Source organism: Echinops telfairi, unplaced genomic scaffold (genome assembly GCF_000313985.2).
Source record: "Echinops telfairi isolate 266 unplaced genomic scaffold, ASM31398v2 ScPeMD7_3533;HRSCAF=4204_0, whole genome shotgun sequence".
NCBI lineage: Eukaryota > Metazoa > Chordata > Mammalia > Afrosoricida > Tenrecidae > Echinops > Echinops telfairi.
This window is the reverse complement of record NW_022107431.1, coordinates 92,046,158-92,068,873: the sequence shown is the minus strand read 5'-3', so window position 1 is coordinate 92,068,873 and position 22,716 is coordinate 92,046,158. Positions and strand designations below refer to the sequence as shown.

Below are 22,716 nucleotides of genomic sequence, written 5' to 3'. Positions count from 1 at the left end.
GTAACAGTGACATAAAATTAGTCTTCACCTTGTGGTTTCTTTGAAATAGAAAGCAGATAAATCACTGTAATAATCATGAAAAAAAAGAATGTTTATAAGACTTTCAGGATGGTAGAGAGACTAGAAATAGGAAATACTAGAAATAGTTGTAAGAGGGAAAATATGCCTCCAAGTTGTTTATTTTTAAAGAAATGCATGGACTCATCAAATAGTAAGATTCCACACAATCCCTGGTAAAACATCACGGGCCACAGCATGAAGTGGAGGAACGAGCAGCGGGCTCACCATGAAAGAGTGCTGAAAGCAGCAGAGGTTTCCCAGTCTGAGAAAACAACCAGTTCTAGACCACATGCCTGCTGACAAACAGCATGACAGTGAAGATTCATCCAAACTATTTCTGCTGTGTCGTTTAAAATAACACTTGCATGTGATCTTTATAAAAATGAAACTCTATCCATTTTCACTAGACCACCAAGCTAACAAGTATCCTCCCATGTAAGAAAAGTCTTAGAGATGAATAGGTTAGCAGCTAATAGAACCAAAATCAAGTTGCTAAAATGCGGGCTTCTGCTAACGACAGGGTAGGAGAAAGATGCAGCTGTGTGCTGCTGCAAAAGTAACTTCCTTGAGAACGCTACAGGATCACTGTGACCTCAAATGGACTGGATTGCTATGGGTTTTGCAGTAACTAACTCAGAAAGCTGTTTCTACTGCATGTGGACCTACAAATCCATGGTGAAAATTAACTTACAACATGATGAATAATCTGAAAATGGGAAAAATATAATATCCATTTGCTTAATGCAATGAGTGAAAAATATTTTCCTCAGTGTAATGTCCTAGATTATCCAAATCAGCAATTTTTAAAACATTTTAAATGTATTTCATGTGATCCTTACCACAGCTGACTGTGGTCAATACAATAATAGTTCATGACGCATTTTCTTGCCTAGCAGCACAAATAATTGGCAGCATGCACTCTAAACCAACACAAATGAATCTGTGCTGCTTCTGAAAACTTTTACTGATACACAGAAAAGCTCCCCAAAGAGTCGCAGAAAATCTATCTGCTATAAATGCTTCAGACAAAATACGAGCATTCAGAAAAGCTAAGTTCTTACCGAGGCTCTTTCAATTGCTATATGACACTGGAGAAATTCTTCAATCCTTACATGGATCTCGGTTTCTCCATCGATAAAATAGCTGGGATTCATGATAATGGCAGGGTTGATGCAACGGAATTACATTCAAATTTCCAAAGCAGGCTCAGAATCCAAATCATTTGAGGAAAACACGCAAATAGTCTCCTACTTCCACATATTCTAACTCAGCTTCAGGTTAATGCCCTGGAATCTGTGCATTTCTAAAAAGCTCTTGGTGAATAAATCTATTCTAAGTATTCTAAATTAATACTACTGTACTACATTATTTACTAGATCCCAAAGGAAGTATTTTAAAGGCTATATGATATGCCTTAACAACTTCAACAAAGGGATCAGTTTTATTAAATTGTCTGGAATGAGATGCAAACCATAGAGAAGACAGGCAAACTTCGCAGATAAGGAAAATGTGTATTCTTTTACCATGAACATCGTACTTTATAAATCACAGTATCACCACTGTCAGTCCCTAGTCACTGTAGCATTTGGCAAGAAGATATTCCAGTTAGTAAGGAGTATAATTTATCTGAAACCTCATCCCCAAAGGCTTTATTCTTGGTGATGATTTCTGAAAGTTGAAAGAATACTGAAAGAAGGCCAGGAATCACAACATGTTAATATTAGTATTACCGATGGAATCCACTTGCCAACAACAGGAGAATCAAAAGAAAGAAAATACAGATTTCTCAAGTACTTTTTAAATAAATTTTCAGAGTTGATTTGATGATCTGGTTTAGGGCTTTAATAATTATTAGAAAAGGAATGGTTCCTCCACTCTTTTTTCTAAAGATCTGGTAGTGGGGACCTTAGGACAACTACTTTGGTTTTTGGACTTCTATTTTCTGAATGGATGCATCATTTTTCTCTTTTTAACAAGTCTGAATTAGAAATCATATTCTTTATTCCAGTCATTTGCATCAGATGTGGGCATAGTAGGTTTACCTTACTCCAAGTTCTGATCATCAGTAGATTTTTGTAGCTGTTTCTCCCTCCCTCGAGTGGTGTCCCATCAGCAAATGAAGATCCCAAAAGCTCCACTGCTAGACTTTACCCGACTCATGCCACCACGGCTGACTCCACTCCGAGAAATCAGCTCCTCCTCAGACACGGTTCAAATGCCCTCAGACCTAAGAGGCCCATCCTCAACACTTTCTCTGGCAATGCTCTGCTTCCAGTCGTTGGGCCTTCAGTAAAGGCCTTCCACAGTGGGCAGCCAAGTCCTTCTTCGTTGTCTTTTCTTGGTCTGGAAGTTCCACTGAAACTTGTTCACTTTGGGTGACCTGCTGGCATTTGAAATAGCAGTGACATAATTTCCAGCAAGGACATTACTTTGGGGACTAAGGTGTGCCTGATCTAAGCCATGTCGTTTACAACTGTATTTAACATGACAAAGTTGGACAATGAATAAAGAAGACCAAAGAAGAATGGAAACATTTGAATTATAGTGCTGGCAAAGACTATTAAAGTATCATGGATTCCTAAAAGGACAAGTCGATTTATCTTGGAAGAAAACTTTTGGAAGGCCAGAGTGCTCTTTAGAGGCAAGGATAGTGAGACTTTATCTTACATACATTGGACATCTTGTCAGGAGAGACCAGTCCCTGGAGAAGGACATCAGGTTTGATAAAATAAGGCCTTTAAGAGAGGGGATGACAGTATGGCTGCAGCAACAGGCTCCAGCATGGGAACTATTGTGAGGCGAGTGCAGGACTGGGCAATGGTTCATTCTGTTGTGCACAAGTAAGGTCCCTATGGGTAGGAACTGACTGGATGCTACCTAACAACAACAACTACGTTTATCTTACTTTCCTTCCTCCTTTTCAGAGTCCATTGCTGAAATACTTTTTGCCTTCTTTTGGCAGATAACTCTGACCTCAAAATCCCGCATTCAGGTTTTTTATAAGACCTAATTATACCATAAAAGATTGAAAACATGAGTACATAGGGATTTCTTTACAAAGTCATTGTTTTCTTTCATTTTCCACTTCTCCTATTCATATTAAAAGCAGACATGTCTGCAGTAGATTTCATGTTTGGGGTCGACTGAAGGTGAAGTAGGAAAGAATAGGAAAAAAGATTACAAAATGAAGAATTAGCATTCTGTGACCTAGGACTTGCTGGTCTTATTAGGTGTTCTTAAGTCCATTTCAACTGACAGCTCCCATGTAGACGACAGAACAAAACACTACCAAGGCCTGCACCATCCTCACAATTGTTACGTTTGAGCCCACTGTTGTAGCCACTGTGTCAGTCCAACTCCTTGAAGGTCTTCCTCATTTTTGATGGCCTTCTACTTTTTTTTTTATGGTCTTTTCCTGGCTTAGTATCTCCGGAAAGCATGTCCAAAGTATGTAAAATGAAATCTCACCACCTTTGCTTCTTAGAAACATTCTGGCTATACTTCTTATAAGACAGACTTCGGGCTTCTGGCAGTCCATTCTATTTTTAGCGTTCTTTGACAGCAACATAATTCAAATGCATTAATTCTTCTGAGGCCTTCCTTATTCATTGTCTAGCTTTTACATTCATGATTCAGGTACATATTAGCCCTCAAATGACATGTTTAAGAGGTCTAGTGCAACAGATTTGCCCCATGTACTATGTGGTTTGATCTCTTGACTGCTGCTTCCATGAGGGTTGATTGTGGATCCAAGTAAAATGAATCCACAACTTTGACAACTTCAATATTTTCTTTGCTTATTAGGATGTTGCTAATTGGTCCAGTCGTGAGGATTTTTGTTTTCTTAACATTGAGTTGTAATTCACACTGAAAGCTGCAGTCTTTGATTCTTATCAGCAAGTGTTTCAAGTCCTCTTCACTTGCAGCAATCAAAGGCGTGTCATCTGCATCTCACAGGTGATTCATAAGCCTTCCTCCAACCTTGATGCTGAGGTCTTCTTCAGTCCAGTTTCTAAGATTATTTGCTTAGCATTCAGGTTGATGAAGTATGGTGAAAGGACACAACTCTGACACAGACTTTTCCCGATTTTCCTCCCTCTTGATCTATGTATAGGTTCCACATGAGGACAAGGAAATGTTCTGGTATTCCAATTCTTCTCAATGCTATCCATGGTTTGTAATGATATACAGAGTTTAATGAATTTGCATAGCCAACAAAACATAAGTCAACATCTTTCTGGTATTTTTTGCTTCCATCCAAGAGCCATCCTATGTCTGCAGTGATATCCCTCGTCCCATTACTACTCTGAATCCAGCTTGAATATCAGAAAACTCCCTGTTGACATATGCTGCAGCCATTTTTAAATTACTTCCAGCAATGTTTTACTTGGGTATGATGTGGTTTGGTAATTTCTGCACTCTGTTGGATCCCCTTTCTTTGGAATGGGCACAAATAGGGATCTCTTCTAGTCAATTGGCCAAGTAGTTGCTTGCCAAATTTCTTGGCACAGATTAGTGAGTGTGTCCACTCCTGCATCAGCTTGTTGAAACATTTCAATTTGTATCCACCAATTACTTAATTCTTGTTTTTGTCTAGTGCCTTCAGTGTGGCTTGTGTTTTCTTCCTTCAGTACCATTGGTCTTGTATATATGCTATCTCTTGAAATGGTTAAATGATGATCAATTCTTTTTGGTTCAGTGACTGTGCATTCTTTCCCTTTCCTATTTGCTTCCCAGTCGTTAACGATTTTCTCATAGAATTCCTTAATATTGATTTAATGGTGTGAGGGCCACATCTGGCCTTGTCCAGCTCCCAAGACATTGCTACAAGTCAGACATACCTCAATACCCTTTTACCTTATTCTGATGCCAACCATCCCTCCCAATTCAGGAGACAGTAGTTCAGTTAGGGCAGTATCTTCTGTCATGCCTATATGCAAATCTTTCTATGGCCCTCAGTCTGTTAGCCTGGCCTTTGCCTACTACATTGCCTTTGTAACTACTCAGGCAATGTTACAGAGCTCTTTCCGGGCTGCCAATATGGAATGCCATTATGTTCTAAGCCTAAGTCTGAAAGCACTCAACCTCAGCTCCCTCAATTAAGTGCATAGAGGCACTGCCCTCCACAAACCAATGTTATGCCCCTAAACTCTCAGTTTTATTTTGCTGTGTGGGCTGAAGGGTAGACCTCACTGCCTCAGGCTCTGGCTCCCGATTCTGCTCTACTGCTCCTCTGCCACTCCTCTGATGTAAAAACTCCGTCCTGGATCAAAGAAGTTCAATGTATAATGATCTCTGGATGCAAAAGCATGCTCCACCATTGACTCTTTTGCTGGTAGTGAGATTCCCCCTTCCGGTTTCTGAGACAGCTTGGCTTATACCCAGCAATCAAAATTAACAGGGTTAATAGACACTCACAACTGAATCATAATCTGATCAATATTTCCTTCCACCTTCTTATCCAGACCCACTGGTAAAATGAAGGTCCTTTTGGTGGGAGTTACAGCAACTATGGTTACAAGAGGCACATTAAATAACTGCATTGCAAATATTGAAACTCGAAGCTTCATTGTTTTAAAGATCATTTTATTGGGGGCTTTTATAGCTCTTACAACATTCAACATACATCAAATGAAGCATAATTTTTTCCTTCAATTCTTTAATTTTGAGAATGCCAAGCATATTCTTCCTTGGTTTTTAAACTCCTGGTGTTTGCACGTTTCCCTGTCTTCACTTTGGTTCCTCCAAGGTGTCTTTGGAAGTCTTCTGTTCAGTGCTTTTACATCATCATTCCTTTTGAATGTTTTAACTACTCTACTTTCAAAAGCAAGAGTCTCTTCTGACATTCATTTTGGTCTTTTCTTTATTGGTTGTCTATTTGTTTTATTTTTTTCCTTCAAATTTTATTGTAAATTGGGTAAAGGTTTAGAGTTCAGGTCATCCATTTTACCCACAATGATCATAATATACCTTGTTTCATCTCATTCATTGTAATCTCCTCAAATCAACTGTCCGACCTCCTCCCTGCGTTTATACCTTTATTCCTCACTTTCTAACCCCTCTAATCGTTCTCTTTAAGTAATGCTGCCCAAATGGTATATTATTCTAAAATGTGTGCACATCCATATTGTTAATATTCTCATTAGAGATCTTCCTGTTGTTGGTTGAAAAGTGAGTCACGGGGAAGAGTTCATTTCAGTGGTTCTACCAATCTCTACCTGACCAGCAAGCCTAGGTTCTTTCATTATTTTGAGCTCCGTGGCCCTGCGTTTTGGTCACTTGTTTCAGTAACTCCGTCTTGTTTCTTCATGTGAATGGAAATTGTCTATTGTCTTTGAAAAATTGAGGTGATGCTGGATTTGTGGTTAACTGATGATTGTATGTTGGTGCGATCTCGGCACTCACAACCTGTCTCCTAGGGGGTATAATATAGAATGCAATTGTGTGCTCAGTTCTGTTTGCTGTTCGTGTAGCACGGTTGAAATAATGTTTGGCTGGTGTTGGCTGCTGTCTATCAATCAAGGATCAGGTGGCACAAGAACAGGAATTAGACCCTGCCTGGCGGAGGAGGTTGTGGAAGGTCCAGGTGTGGCTGGACCCGGTGGGCAAGGTAAGAAAAAAAAGAAAAACAGAAACAAACAACAGTAAAAAAAGAAAGACATGCATGGGAAAACAAGCAAACAACAACAAGAATTTTTTAGTTTAATAACTAAAAAAACTCGAGGAAAATAAAAAAGCAAGGGAACAGAAAAATAAAACAGAATAAAAATATAATATACAAAAATAGAGAGGTGGAAGTAACAACAAGGAGAAAATAGGCTAATAAAGAAAAATTGAGTGAAAGGAAAAGAAAAAAAGGAGAAACAGAAGAAAAACAGAGCTTTAAGTGCATTAAAGGATTACCATTATTAATATGACTGTATTATTAGGTTGATAACTTAGTGTTTCTAGAAGTGTTTCTCTATTTTTTTTATACATAAAAGAGTACACTATATCCTATGACCAACTTTTCACTAAATGGTCTTAGATACAAACCATAATTAACTATTCTGATTTATATACAAATCTGACTTGAAGACAATTCAGCAACTTGTTCATAATCCAGGAACTGCCTATGTATTAGTTCTTTCCTGATATAAAATTCTGAAGTGAGTATTATCAATGACCAGGTATCATATTTCAATCAATCTTAGTGACATTGATGAATTATTAAAAATATCGATAAAAAATTTGATCATCTATAACTAAACATACACTGTAATATATAGAGGTGCAAAGTAAATGATAGAAAATATTATAGCTATGGTGTTGAAAATGTGAAAAAGAAAACATTTTAGAAAAACGGTTTATCTGCGCTGGTGAGGAAAAGGTCATAGATGAAGTGAGCTAACAGTTCATTTTCAGTTTTACTAACTTTAAAATGTGAAAGACTTTGACTAATAACATCTTTATTTAAAACTTTTACGACTTTTAAATTTATTATAAACATTTACATTATATGTTGATCAAATGAAATAATCATTATTGGTTTTTAGGAAATATTGTGAAAATATTACAAAGTGAAGAAAACAAACAAAAATAAATCATGTAAATTTGAAAGCAAGATGATATATACTAAAACAAAAAAGCCTATGATCCTATAAAACTACTAAAACACCAACCACTTGGTGGTGAGCCAAGCGCTTACCCGGGGCTGTGCCACCAGGGCTCCTTCAAGATTATACTGTTACTATTTATTCTGAATTTATGACTTCCACAATGAAAACCAATAGAAGAATCTTGAGTGCTTAATAACATGAAAGAAAAGTGGCTAATTAAAACTTTTTATGTTTATTTTAAATTAAATGTTGAACAAGCTATTAAATATATCATAGGCATTTTAAAATATGTTTATTTAACTTGGCAAACAGAATATATGCATTTCTTGATTTTGGCAAGTAAAAGACATGAAGTAAGAGTGATTTGGTTTAGCCAGCAACTTGAGAGTTATTTGAAGCACTGTAGTCTATGTAATTTGGAGTCTGGGCTCAGTAAGTCTAAAATAATTTAAGATACTAAAATCTATAATTTATATAGATATCCTATAAAGATATATTAGAAACCACAATCATAGTCATCCACATTTTAGATTCTTGTTTTTCTTAGTTGGGATTTAATACATTTATCATATCATTCCACTATCAGTTTCCAAATTTTTTTTTCTACATAGACTCCTTGACTTCATCTCCCTTTTACCCCACCTCCACCACTGCACTCCCTGGACCCCTTATTCTACTTAGTGTCCCTATAGGTCCATGGAATCTCGGTTTCATGTACTGAAAAACAGGAAAGCATAGAGCACAGCTTCAAGAGGGGGACCTCCACTGACACCCCAGCTCTGAGATACACTCCTATATGAACAAACAAAAGCTGAAGAAAACAATACAGACCGGAAATACAGAAAAATTTGGAAGCCAGATCTGTCCAGCCCACATCATAGGGCAGAGGTTCTCAACCTGTGGGTCGTGACCTTTGGGGGTCAAATGACCCTTTCACAGGGGTCACCCAATTCATAACAGTAGCAAAATTACAGTTATCAAGTAGCAACAAAACTAATATTATGGTTGGGGGGAGGGGGGGCCACCAAAACATGAGGAACTGTATTAAAGGGTTGCAGCATTAGGAAGGTTGAGAACCACCATTAGGGGGATCTACTGACAAAGTTTTAACTGTTCAGGTCATATTTATGCATGTGATCTTCTATACTCCTCTCTCCCAAGCACTCTGTTTAGTAACCACATCACATTTCAGATTCTTAAATGTTTTACATTCCTAATTACAGCATAATGTATATAGTTTTTTCCCCTGGTTCTAAGTACTTAAAGACTGATGATTCCCCAATTCTAATCTCTAGCTTTATTGATCTCTAATCTGTAGCTTTATGATTCCTCTAGACTTATCCTAATCTCCAACTGCTCAGGGAACAAGCCTCTACAGTACCTTTAAACTTTCTATGTCCAAAAGAGATTCAAGTCATCCAAAGAAACCAGCTAAATTCTACTCTACCCTTCTCCTTCCCTCCATATTTAATCAGTTGCTAAGTTTAAATATGACAATTCTATATCCAACATATATACTGAATCAAACTTCTTTCTCTCACTCCATGGTCAGTGCTTTAATTCAGGTCCTCATTATTATTATTTTGTCTAGTTTATTGCAGTGGTTTGATAACTGGCTTCTAGTTTCCCTTCACCACCATTGCAATTCCATTGGAGCAGCAGAAAAAACAAATCCCCCTGCGTTGTTTTTATAACTCTCATTTCCAGGATTTAGAAAACCTTTATCATGTACCATTTGCTTCCTTTTATACCTAATCCCTACATGCTTTTTTATTTACTGAAAACTGTCCTTTGCACATGCTGGTTCTTCTTGAAAGATAATTCACTAATTCTGTTATTTAAGAAAAAGCGAGACGTCGGACAGTGTAAGATATGACAAAATAATAATAATTTATAAATTATCAAGGGTTCGTAAGGGAGTGGGGAGTCGGGAGGGAGGGGGAAAATGAGAGCTGATACCAAGGGCTCAAGCAGAAAGCAAATGTTTTGAGAATGATGAGGGCAACAAATGTACAAATGTGTTTGACACAACGGTTGTATGTATGGATTGTGATAAGAGTTGTATGAGCCCCCAATACATTGATTAAAAAAAGAGAAAAGAAAAGGCTTATTGTCTGGTATATCCTAGACACCGTGTAGACTTTTAAAGATGTAATGAGTTAAAAGTCATGATCGTTTTTAGCTTTAATAAAGATCTCACCATGAACTTGCCATTATATTTCCCTTGTTTCAGTTTGAATGTAGCAAGTTTAAGATGACTTAGGATGACTGGATAAACTCCTAAGTCTTTCTTGTTTTGGAATGTTTCTCAGCACTCCCATCCTCTGCTGTGCACACTTGCTTCCGTGAGCATACTTCTGTGGTAGCATTCTCTCATAGTATCCCAGCTCTTGGCTTCTCTGAGCTTTCCCGAGTAGATGGAAAGCTTCTGGAGACCAAGGACGTTTTATGCCCCAGAGTCTATGTCTCATGCCTTACATCATCCATACACTTCACGCTGCCTAGAATGCATGTCACGTGATTACAGTGCACAGTACAATACAGGACATACATTCTTATATGCTGATTCTTCAGCCCATTAACTAATATTTCTTAAATGAAAACATCTATACTAAAAAATCAGTTTTGTTTCATTACTTTGTAGTACTCATTTGCTATAAAAAGTTCCGTGTATAGTTTCTTTATTTAAAGCAAAATTGTCTATACAAATTTGTATTATTCTTATAAGATTTGTATTTTTCTAATATTAAAGCAATGCATAATAATTAAGGAGAATTTGGAATATATGGAAATATACAAGAATATAAAATAAATTATAAAATGATCATTTAAGGATGATCATGCTAAAAATTTGAAGTGGTTTTTTTTATATGCCATTGCGTTCTTAAAACAAAACAGTTATTTATAATGTATCTATTTTTGATTTTTGCATGTAACATAATACCATGAATCTGTTATCATGTCATTTATCATTTAAAGTGTTTAACCCTGTATATTATCCTCATTTGGCAATATCACAATTTATTTCACACTTGTCCTCTGTGTAGGCAAGTGGAAGGAGTCTTGTTGGCACAACAGCTAAACGCTCAGCTGTTTACTATATATTTTTCACACATTATTTATAATAATGTCATATTAGTATTAATTGTTGTGTGCCATTAAGTTTTATTTCTATAGGATAGACACTTAGAATGGAAAATACTGGGTCAGAAGCATAAACTTTCAAAGGCTCTAGAAACATATAACATAGCTTTACAGAAAACGTGTACATAATCACATTTGTTTCTCTAGCAATGTCAATTTCAGAAGACATTGCTTATTCCTAAAAAAGTCATCTTCCTATAGGATGAGGATTTACATGCATTTTTTCTACCAGTTTAAGAAAGAGTTGCTGACATACAAAGGTGGCTTAAGTTGAAGTAATGACTTTTAGCGATATGGCAACATGGTCACATTCTTTTTTTTGTTTGTTTTTTTGTTTCTCAACTAACCCATGAAGTAGTACTGTTATCTTTAATAAAGCTAGGGAAATTGAAGTTCAGAGAAGTTAATATTAAAACAGCCCATTTATCAAAGAGCTTTCTGAATTTCCATTCAAACCCCTTTTAAATTTGGTTGAGAGAACGTGGATTAGGAACTGGTAAATGAATAGCTACGTTACTTTCACTCTATGTTCTTTCTAGTAGTCGACTGAGAACCAGAGAGTTCTAATTCCTGAGCCACTGGGTTTTCTCTTTATCCAAAGAATATCCACATTAAGATCTGGCACGATCATTCATCTCTAACGGCTACACAATTTAAGGAGGATGAGTGAACCTACAAGTAGTCTTTGAGATGGTAAGTCGCCCAAGAGAGCTAGCATATTATATCTCGTCTGGATAAAAACTGACATAGTCCTACCTTAACTATTAATCCTTTTGAGTCAACCAACCATATCTTTTTGGTGGCTTTCTCTCTCGATAAACCTTCTTTTTCCATGGCCATAACAATCAGGTGTGCAATTCCCAAGGCGGCCTAAAGAGAGGTTATGAAGACAAAAATATTAAAAAGTTGTTGCACAAGAGTTACGTTTCACTCCCACTTGTCTCTGTTAGTAAGGATACAAAATGACTCTGTTGAGCTCAAAAGAGCGGGGCTCATTCATGCATTCTAGAAGGTAAGTTTTTGCTACTGTTTTCATATTTAGGTTAAACCAAATGGAAATTATTTACACTCCTATTTTTAGAGGAACATTTCTATGTGGTTTGCTATTTATGCACACATAAGCCCCTCAGTGGTCAGTGTATTTAATTTCTGATAATACAATAAATATTTGTTGAAACAAGAAAATACTGAACCTAAAATAATGAGATGTTCAAACTTGCTCATGGAATTTTTGTGTTTACTGTTGTTCAATTAAAGCTCCTCTGCTTGATTTGAAGAGTGAAATCTGCTCCTTGGGGTGAGAACTTGGCCAATTAGACAATAAACTAGAACTGACATAAGACCTGCTTTCTAAGCAATTACTCTCTTGCTTGCCTTTAACAAAGAAAATACTGTAAAAAATCTTGCAAGATGAAAGGAATTAACTTCTTTTGTCTTTAATCAATCTTATGATAATCTGAAAATTTTCTGAAACCCTTTTCAGGGAAAAACAAGTGCTAATTTTTAACCACCCAGCCATTAAAGCTCTGCCTTGATGATTCTCAAGGATTAGACAGTTAGAAAATGAAAGAAGAATCTTATTAAAATTAAATATGGCAATGTAATAATTCACAGAAATTAAAAATGTAAAACTCAAATTTTAATAAGTTGGCATTTATCCTTCATTCTTTCTGTATTTTAATGTGAAAATGCAATGTATTTGTGATTTACATTTTGGCACCTTAGCACGTTAAGTTCTAATTTTGTGTACTTTTTTCAGTTAAGAACATACAAAATAAAAACCACACAGTACACATAAATTCATGCCAGTGTAATACACTGTTTAATTCATAAACATATAAAGTTTGAAATTTTAAAGCTTTCTTAAAATGTATATAGTCAGACTACTTTTCTATTTACTCTAGATTCTATATTCTAAACAGATTTTGGCAGTTCTCCCAGAAGAAACTCAAGCTCAGTTGATATTTTAAGTTCTATTTGGGATGAGTTATTATTATTTCAGTTTCTTTTAAAAAATATGATAAAATTATAGAAAATCATAACAGAATATTGCATAACTTAATTTTGCTATTGTACCCTCCCAATAATTTAAGATATTTTGGTTCTTTTGCATGTGAACAGTTATAATGTACTACGTGTTTCTTCTTTAGTTCAACATTTGTACATGTCACATTGAATTGTGAGTTAAATAAGTTTTGCATGAAAAACTGGAGGATACTAAAGCTCAGCATCAGATACAGTAGTTTAAATAGTCATAGTCCTCATATATAATTATAGAATGTAAATTTATGCTTGCTGTATTTAAGTACCTTAAATATGAGTAACAAAAACCTACGGCAACACATGAAAAAGCTAAAAATTTAAAACTTGTAAAATCATCTTCACTAAAGTCTCTTACCAAAAATGAACATGTTTCAATACCTGATTTAATAATCTTTTAATACAGCCAATTATCCTGATATCTGAAAGAATTTGAAATCTGAAAGAAAATCTTAATCCTCAGGTTAATGAGTAAGTAATTAAAAATAAATTTTATGTTTGTTAGTTTGGGAAGACATAAATATTACATAATCTAGGTACCTCTCCTGCTCCTTGGAACAGTATTGTTTGATCAGACAATTTGTTCTTGGTTATTCGGAGAGCTGCAAGGAGACCCGCAACTGCAACAGATGCTGTTCCTGAAACAAGTAACAGATACCTTTCAGTGATCCTCCAAGAATCTCTGGCAAAGTTTGAACCTCAATTATTTATTCACATCTTGAAACAATGAAGCAACCGGTTATCTGGTATAGAAAGAGAACTTGCAGTTACATGATCCAAGTTTCCATATGAAGTGAAATTCTCAGGCTACTGTCATCAATATTTTATGATAGTACTTTTTAAAAATCATTTTATTGGGGGCTCAAACCACTCTTATCATAATCCATATATGATAGTACTTTAATCCTTATTCTTTAAAGCTTTCAATAAATATAAGATTCTGTGGCTTATTTTGGAGATGCAATGAAGAGCTTGGGGTTTAGATTCTTATTCAGATTCCAGTTGAACTTGTTTCCTACCTGATAAATTCACAGATTTTTTTTTCTCATTGATAAATATTCCTCAAAGTTTGAAATTTACTATTAGGAATTATAAGTTTCCTATCTCTGGGGTAGAAAGCATGATGATATACACAGTCCATTAACAGATGGACTAAAATTCTTTCACTCATTCAGCAAGTATTACACCATTCAAAGTGCTGTCAAATTGGCAGTAAATAAAGCAGCTCAAACCCTTGATTTCATGAAAGTTTACTAGGGAAAAATCCCTAAAGAATACAAAAGCTAGCAGAACAGGAAATCACTATCAGATAATACAGCTTTTTCGGTGGCAAAGCAACATTAGTAAAATGTCTGTTTCACTCTACTGGCTATTTCTGGATAAAGGATGGAGTTCAAACCTGTAACGGGATTTGACATGTAAACACTCTTCTAAGATTGTGAATCTGACTTTGATCCTTAAAGCTCCTGCAAACTACCCTGTAATCCCTTCAAAGAAAAGACAAGGAAGTATGTACACACTTAAGATTGGCCTGCCTGATGTCTTGCTTCCCAGGACTCTCACAGGACACGGTTCACTATAAACATAATTCATATTAGGCCCACAATGGGCCCTTTTGTATCTTATACAATGTAGCACTCAAATAAGTGTAGCTACTACTCTCCCCTCCCTTGCTAACACACATTCCCTTGACTTCCTTTTCTTTGCTTTTCCCCATGCTAAAAGGCAAGGATGTTAAGACTTCGTCTTGCATACTTAGGACATACTGTCAGGAGAGACCAGTCCCTGGAGGAGGACATCATGCCTGGTAAAGTAGAGGGGCAGCGAAAAAGAGGAAGGGCCTCAACGAGATGGACACAGTGACTGCATCAATGAACTAAGGTAGAGGAGCAATTGTGAGGATGGTGCCGGACCGGGCAGGGCTTTGTTCTGTTATACATAGGCTCAGAATGATTATGGGTTGGAACTAACTTGATGGCATCTAACAACAATGTTATTTTTCTTTCTATTTCCCTATGTTTTACTTAAAGAGCACTGCTGTGCCATAGTTAAGTGCTCAGCTGCTAGTGATAGGTTTGTGGTTCAAACCCACTATCTGCTCTTTGGGAGAAAGACTTGGCAATTTGTTCTCATGAACATTATAACCTAGAACCCTATGGAGAACTTCCACCTTGTGTGACAGAGTCACTATGAGGAGGTATCAACTGAATAGCATATTAACAACAGGAGTACACATTAGCACAAATGACAATGTCTCTGCCCCATTGATTTTAAAGTGGTTCTCCTTATTTTAGTTATGTTAATTCTGATATTCCAGACAAAATATTTAAACATCAATAAAATTAGATGGCATGAATGCTTATATGCATACACATTAAGATGATAATTTTGTCCATAGCTTCACTAAATATTTACTCAGTGTTGGCGGGCTAGGTGTTGGGCTGCTAACAACACAGCTGGTGGTCCGAAGCCAGCAGAGACTCTGTGGAACAAAAATGAGGCTGTCTGCTCCCATAGAGACTGACAGTCCCAGAAACCCAATAGAGGGCCACTATGAGTCAAAATTGGCCCAATGACAGTGGTTTTAATTTGGGTTATTTACTTTGGAACCACAACAATATTTTAAGTATTCTAGGTATAACAATATGCTATAGTTTCATGACTCAATGAGCTCACAGTTTAGCCTAAGACACAAATAATAAAACAAGTAATGACAATAGACATCACAATTATGATGGAGGAACTGATATATTTTCATATTTAGTTTAATAGCCCCTACACCTCATCCAGCACTAGACTAACTTGAGAGGTTGGCAATTCAAACTCACCCAGAGGGGCCTCAAAAGAAAAAGCTTACCACTTGCTTCTAAAAAATTACTGCCTTGAAAATCCTATGGAACTCACTTGAACTCCGCCACACATGAAAATGCCATGAGTCACACTGACTCGTTGGTTTTGTTTTTTATACCTAGCACTAATATGGCTTTTGTAAAAAGTAGGAACTAAGAATATTTGTCACACACTTTAGCATTTTATTAACATCAAGTACTTATTATGGAAGAAGCCTGGTGGTACCAGAGTAAGTGTTCATATTTCTAGCCACCTAGGGTCTCAGCAAGAGAACTGCTGTGAAACACTCTAGGGCAGTTCTGCAATGACTCAGTATCACAACACACACACACAAACACACGTGATCTTTTTATACGCTAAAAGCACTTCATATTCTATAATGTCATATGTATGTGTGTCTGTATATAGGTATACATGTGAGGCATTATACTAAGTGCTTTACATGATCCCACAACACCCTTAGGAGATAAATCAAGTTTTTATTTTATGTCCCAATTTACAACTGAGGAAGATGAAATTTCTCAGTGCCACAGACTATCAAAATTGACAAGCCAGATCTTGAACTCAGGCATCATTAGTCTAGACTATATGTATTTTAAGTACTATATATATATTTTTAAATCATTTTATTGGGGGCTTTTACAACTCTTGTTACAAACCACACATCAATTGTATCCGACATACTCATACATATATTCCATCGTTCTTTTCTAGACATTTACTTTCCATGGCACCCTTGGGATCAGCTCCTCCTTTTTCCCCACTCTTCCCCCTCCCCAACCTTCGTGGCCCCCTGATGGATTGTAGATTGTTAGTTATTTTCAAACTACTATATTTGTATTATCTTTAGATATTATAACTACTATAACAAACTATCTACCAATTACTCTTCATTAAAACTTATTTAAGTCATGTCACAAATATCTATCTACATAATTATGAGATACAGAGTGTTCAGGAAGGGGTTATATGTGCTCCACTGTGTCATTATAGATTTAACCCCTAGAATAACTAATGTACACGTAAACCAGGCACATAATAAATGCCTGCTAATAATGGTATTAGTGGTAATGGCATTTTTAATAATATATGTTGAATTAGAAAGATATGAGAGTTGATAGCAACTAGAACCAGATATTATAAATTCTGTAATTGACTCTATCTGAATGATCATCTTTAGTGGATCCCAAAAGTACTGAACAAAATTTAATGTGCGTTTTATCTAGGATGAAAATTGTGTGTGTTTTCACCATGCCTCACCAGGCAGAGAAATGTGACTAGTCTAACTGGATTATTGTGCTATATAAGCATTCATGATCACAGAGCGGTTCTGTGGCTTTCAACATAATTACACAGCCCAACTCCTTTATTGCTCACGCCTGAAAAAAACCTTGTAGCTGCTGGCAGGGATGTCCAGCTATATCCACAGTTGGGTAGCTGATTACTCCTCTAAAGTAACAGTCTACCTATAATGTATCCTAGAACAGGCAGCTGGGGAGTGAGCTAGCTAACTTTAAACACTCTTGCCTGATCTAAAATGGAAAAGAAAACAGAATAGGTTTGGTGAGTGACCTCATGATGAACTGTTTCAGATGCCAAGCACCAACAACATTTAACATTTCACCACCAGTGTATTTGTTCTTTTCAATCTTTAGTGTTATTTTTTTAATGTAAGATTTTGTTGTCATAAATAAGGTCACAAAAATATAATTGTTGAAGATCTTCTGTGTGTCTCTTTAATTGTTTAGCATCAGGAGCATATGTGGATTACAAAAATGAAAAGCGTACAATTTTGAGAGCCATCAATATAAGTTATGTACTACATTAAGTCATATTTATACAAATGCAACTCTTTTATGAGTTAGTTAAATTAAAAGCTATGCCAAAATATGGTTAATCTATGTAATGAAAATATTATAAGAGGATTAGAATAGCTGTCTGGCAAATCAAAAGAAATTCACCAGAGTTGAACATTTAAATTGGAAAAGAAGTATAAGTTAGTGGTAAGTTAGTGGTTCACAAAGTGTATTTCAAGGTATGTACAGTTATTTTGAATTAAACTGGCTAGAAGGATGGAATTGTGGAACTCTTCAGTTCCAGTGCAATGGTTATAGCCTCAACTGCTTACCATCAAAAGTGGATGACTCGAACCCACCAGTTGTTCCCTGGGAGAGAAGACCTGGGGTTTGCTCCTGTCGAGACCATGCCTTAGATTCTATTCTGCCACAGTTTCAGAATGAGTCAGAATCGACTTCACCACACTGAACAATAAAGTTCCTATTAAACTCTTAGTCTATGATTTACGATCGTCTTCAGATGCTATCAAAATCACAAGCACTCACCAGCTCAAGTGTTGGAAAGGAAGTATCTTCAGTTACTATGGAATGAATTACATAGCATAGCTTGTTAATGAGACCTCTTCCAATCTTGATGCTGTGTTTTCCTTCATATCATCCCAAAATGATATGCTGTAAAGTCTCACCCTTTTATGGGGGATGTGATCCTTGTATGGGATATGAATTTCTCTGTTATTCAACAAAGGCAGGTCACTATTGCTATTATTTAGGTGCCTCTAAGTGGATGCTGACTCATGTTGTTGCTAGTTGTTGTCAAGTAAGCTCCAACTCCAGCGAGCCTCTGGACAACAGGATGAAGCACGGTGCAGTCCTGCACCGCTCTCACAATTGTTGCTAGGCTAGAGCCCACTGTTGCAGCCACTGTGTCAGCCCATCTGGATGAGGGTCTTGTTTTGCACTAACCCTCTGCTTTACCAAGCATGGTGACTTTTTCCAGGGACTGATTTCTCCTGATAACATGTTCAAAATACCCATAAGGCTAAGTCTCACCATCCTTGTCTCTAAGGAGCACTCTGGCTGTCCTGCCTCCAAGGCAGACTGGTGTGTATTTCTGGCAGGATAGGGCATTTCCAATATTCTTTGTCAAAACTTATTTCAAATACATCAATTTTTCTTCAATCTTCCTTATTTTAACTTTCACGTGTATATGGGGCAATGAAAAACACCATGCCTTGGTTCAGGGACACCTTTGTTCTCAAAGCAACATCCTTGTTTTTTTTTCACACTTTGAAGAGGTCTTGAGTAGCAGCTTGCCAATGGAATACATTATTTGATTTCTTGAGTGCTGCTTCCAGGAGTGCTGATCCAAGTAAAATAAAATCCTTGGCAGCCTCAACTTTTTCTCCATTTATCATGATGTTGCTTATTGGTCCAACTGTGAAGAATTTTGTTATGCTGAAGTTCATTACATGCTGAAGGATGTCGTGTCTGATCTTCATCAGTAAATGTGTCAAGTCCTCCTGCCTTTCAGTCTGTAGAAAGGTTATGTCATTTACATAGCATAGCTTGTTAATGAGACCTCTTCCAATCTTGATGCTGTGTTTTCCTTCATATCATCCAGTGTGCCAGATTTTAAACCAAGTGGCATTTCCTTGTTCTGTTCAAACGTTTGCCTCTTGGTTTGTGTACAGGTTCCACATGAGCACAATGAAGTACCCAGGAGTTGGTTTCCTCTCTTGTGTCCTGGAATCCTACACTTTCGAAATCTCTGACTCAAGTAATGGAGGAACCTGAGGCCAAGCCACACTGAGACCAAGGCAAGGAGACCAGGAGCTAGAGCAGAGGAGCAGCATGGAGACCATGAGACTGCAGCACATCAGCAGGCTGGCTTCCTAGCCTAGAATGTCAGAGGCCAAGGGCCCATGTGGCTGAGAGGCTGAGGGCCAGAAAAAGACCCGGCCACTGGCTAAGGAGAGGCAATGATATAGACCAATGACTGTATCCTTGCTGTTTTAAGATCCTGACTTGTGGTACACTGTTAACTTCCCTAATAAGCCCACGCAATTGTGAGTGTTGTCTGTGAGTTCTGTGTGGCCTTTACAGCAGAATATTGTACTCCGCAAAGAAGCAGAACTCCTGGTGTTGGAATAGGGTAAAGAATAATGGAAGTGTTATGTCATTGGGGTTCGCCCTCTTGAAATTGTGTTGTGTGTCTTTCTGTCTTTTGTTATATGAAACCTAGAATTGATCAACCTATAGGGACAGCAAGTAGAATAGGGGTTTCAGGTGGGGGTGGGGTAAAAGAGAGACAATGTCAAGGAGTCCAGAAAAAAAAAGAATGTTTGAAAACTGACTGTGGTAGCAATTTGTGATACTGCTTGATGTGCTTGAACTATGAAATGATGTATATGTATGAACTCCAAATTAATAGTAAAATTTTAAAAAAAGAATGATGGAGGGTAGAAGTATGTTTTACCTCTGCCTTGTGGCAATAGGCCTCAGGAAGAGGTTGAGTCTCCTTATCTCTTGTGTATCTAGATGATATCAGATATGGCCTCTGTGCAATCCTTGCATAAATGCAAGGTTATTATTTTCGGAATATAAACAATCTAAGCATGGTTATAGGCTCAGGCATAAAAAGCAATAAATACAGATTTAAGATAGAAAAAAAGAAACTAGCTTCAGACTGGTGACTTTCCCACAAGTGGTAGGGTTTCATTATTAGTAAAGCAAAGCAATATATGAAAACGTTTACTAGAATTATTTTGCAATAAAATACTTGATAAAATATTCCTAAATCCTAGTTCTTTTGCTTATCCAGTTAAGATGTAATGAGTCATTTTTAATATACTGGAATATTGAAAACATTTTCTTGTATTTCAGTATAAAAACATTTAGACTGGATGGTAGAGCAAGTATGGGACCTACCATTTCAAATAAAGTATTGTGGAATATTACTTTTGAATGCTAAACCAACAGAGCAATATTTCAGAAAAATGGATGAACAGGGAAAATAAGTAATGCACTTCTATTGAATTGATTCCAATTATAGTAACTCTATTATTTTCTTAAGGTTTCTGAGGCTATAAATCTTTGTGGAGCAGATAGCCTCATCTCCCATCCATGAAGTAGGTGGTGTGTTTGAACCACTGACGCCAATATTAGCAATCCAACTTTTACCTGACAGCACCACCAGGGCTCCTTACCAGGTGCTCCCCTTAACCCTTTTGCAAACAGTGAGAAAAACAGTACTCCATTAACAGTTTATTCTCAGAAATCCACTGGGGGTTGCTATGAATCAGCATTGGTTTGATGACAGCAAGTTTGATTTTGGTTTATCTTGTCTGTTATAATTAGTTATCCATAACATTTTGTCAAACAAGTGTCATCAAATAAAGTGGTGACATAATGAAGAATGCATATCATTTATATGAAAATTTAAATATCAAATTAATATACAAATTATTAACAATACCACTTTGAATAGAATACTAATGAAGTAAAAGACTTGACATTAAGTAATTCTGCTAATGAAAGATTATACTTTAGATAATTTTGTTCTTATGACTCAACAACTAAGTGTGCCATATCTAATTTTTTTAAGCATGAAAAATTGATTTGCACATATATGTACCCAGTAACAAGTGCAGTAAACAGTTAAAATCCATAGCAACAAAATATTTTCATGAAATCATCTAGAATTCCACTATTCAAGGATCATTCTCAACCGTCTTCCAGATTTTTCCACATCTCCAAATTTTTAATTTACAAAATATTACCATTCCATGTCTACTAATTTAATATGATTTTTATGACTTAAAATTTCTCAGGACTATCTTACCAAAGTAATAATATATCTTAAAATATTATTGTATCAAGTTATAATATTGTACAGTATAAATCTGATAATTTATTTAACCAAACTTATATTTTCAATTATCTAGAGGCTTCTGATTTAAGAAAACATTGTAATAAATATTCTTTGACATATTTTTTGGTCTACATTTATTTATTTAAGATAAATTCATAAGAAATAGATTTAGTAGTTTCAAGAATAGCAAGTTTTTACTTTTGGGGGGGGTACATGTTGTTGCTTCAAAGCTGTATCAACCCACCATTAGTGTATGAAAGTGTTCTTTTTCAAAAGTATCATGAACAGAATTATAATAAATTTTCTCATCAAAACTTTGCCAGTATAATATAGAAGATAAATTCCTCATTGGCAGTTAAATAAGTTTTTACACAACTCAAACCCACACAGGATTGCTCTGCTTCTGAAACATCACAGCCTTGAAAACTGGATGGAGCAGTTCTGTTTTACACAAATGTGCTCATCAAGAGTCTGAATCAGCTTGGTGACAACTAGCAACAGTGAGTTTTAAAATAACATGTTTTTTGGCCAGTGGCATTCCTTCCTTGGTGAACTATGTTCTACCAAGTCTGATTCTGACCTTTCAGTTATCAAAGCATTGAGTACAAGATTATGTTGCAGTTATCTTATTAAACAAAAAACTTCATGAATTAAACTATTTTATTTATACAGCCAAAATCTCTAAGTGAAATATTAGGAATACTGTTGTGGAACAGCCATTCTAGAGGAACTATGCTGAGTGGAAAATCATCACTTAGAAGATTTTAAAAGACCAGAGGCCGAGCCTTTGTTCTTTTTATCTGAATTTTTGGAATTATGATAACCTAGATATTATATAAATAACTATCAACTGTGTTAACAGTAATTACTTTGTTCTATTTAATTTGTACGTTTTCAGTTAAAAATAATTTATATGAGTACATGAAGACCTAAAATAAAGTTTATACAAGCATATATGTAATTTAAAGATAATTTTAGATCACTAATTTTAGATAAATTTAAATACACTTTTCTTTAATCAAACAGTTTTCAAAAAATTGCCCTAAGGGTGTAAAGACATTATTTACATAGCAAGGCTTTAATGGTGACATAATTGTTTTTTCTGGCAGAAAAATGCAACTTCGGTACCCACCATGGGTAAAGTATCACATTTTTGGCCATAATTATAAAAATACACAGCTATGCATCTGGAGTCTTAAAGGTTTGAAGATAAACAAGCGGCCAACCAGCTGAGAAGCAACAAAGTCCACATGGTAGAAGCACACCAGCCTGTGTGATCATGATGTGCCGATAGGATCAGGTATCAGGCATCAAAGACCCAGAACAAAAAATCATATCAATGTGAATGAGAGGGAGT

At 36.1% G+C, this 22,716-nt stretch overlaps 1 protein-coding gene across 1 annotated transcript in view; it reads right to left on the bottom strand.

Annotated features, from left to right (window-relative positions):
* The window catches only part of ME1 (malic enzyme 1), a 178,235-nt gene that overhangs the window by 21,792 nt on the left and 133,727 nt on the right, over window positions 1-22,716 (bottom strand). The window contains exons 8-9 of the mRNA XM_004696285.3: window positions 13,383-13,480; window positions 11,559-11,672 (exon numbers count right to left, since the gene is read on the bottom strand). Of these exons, the coding sequence (XP_004696342.2) occupies window positions 11,559-11,672; window positions 13,383-13,480 (212 nt within the window). The remainder of the gene's footprint in view (window positions 1-11,558; window positions 11,673-13,382; window positions 13,481-22,716) is intronic.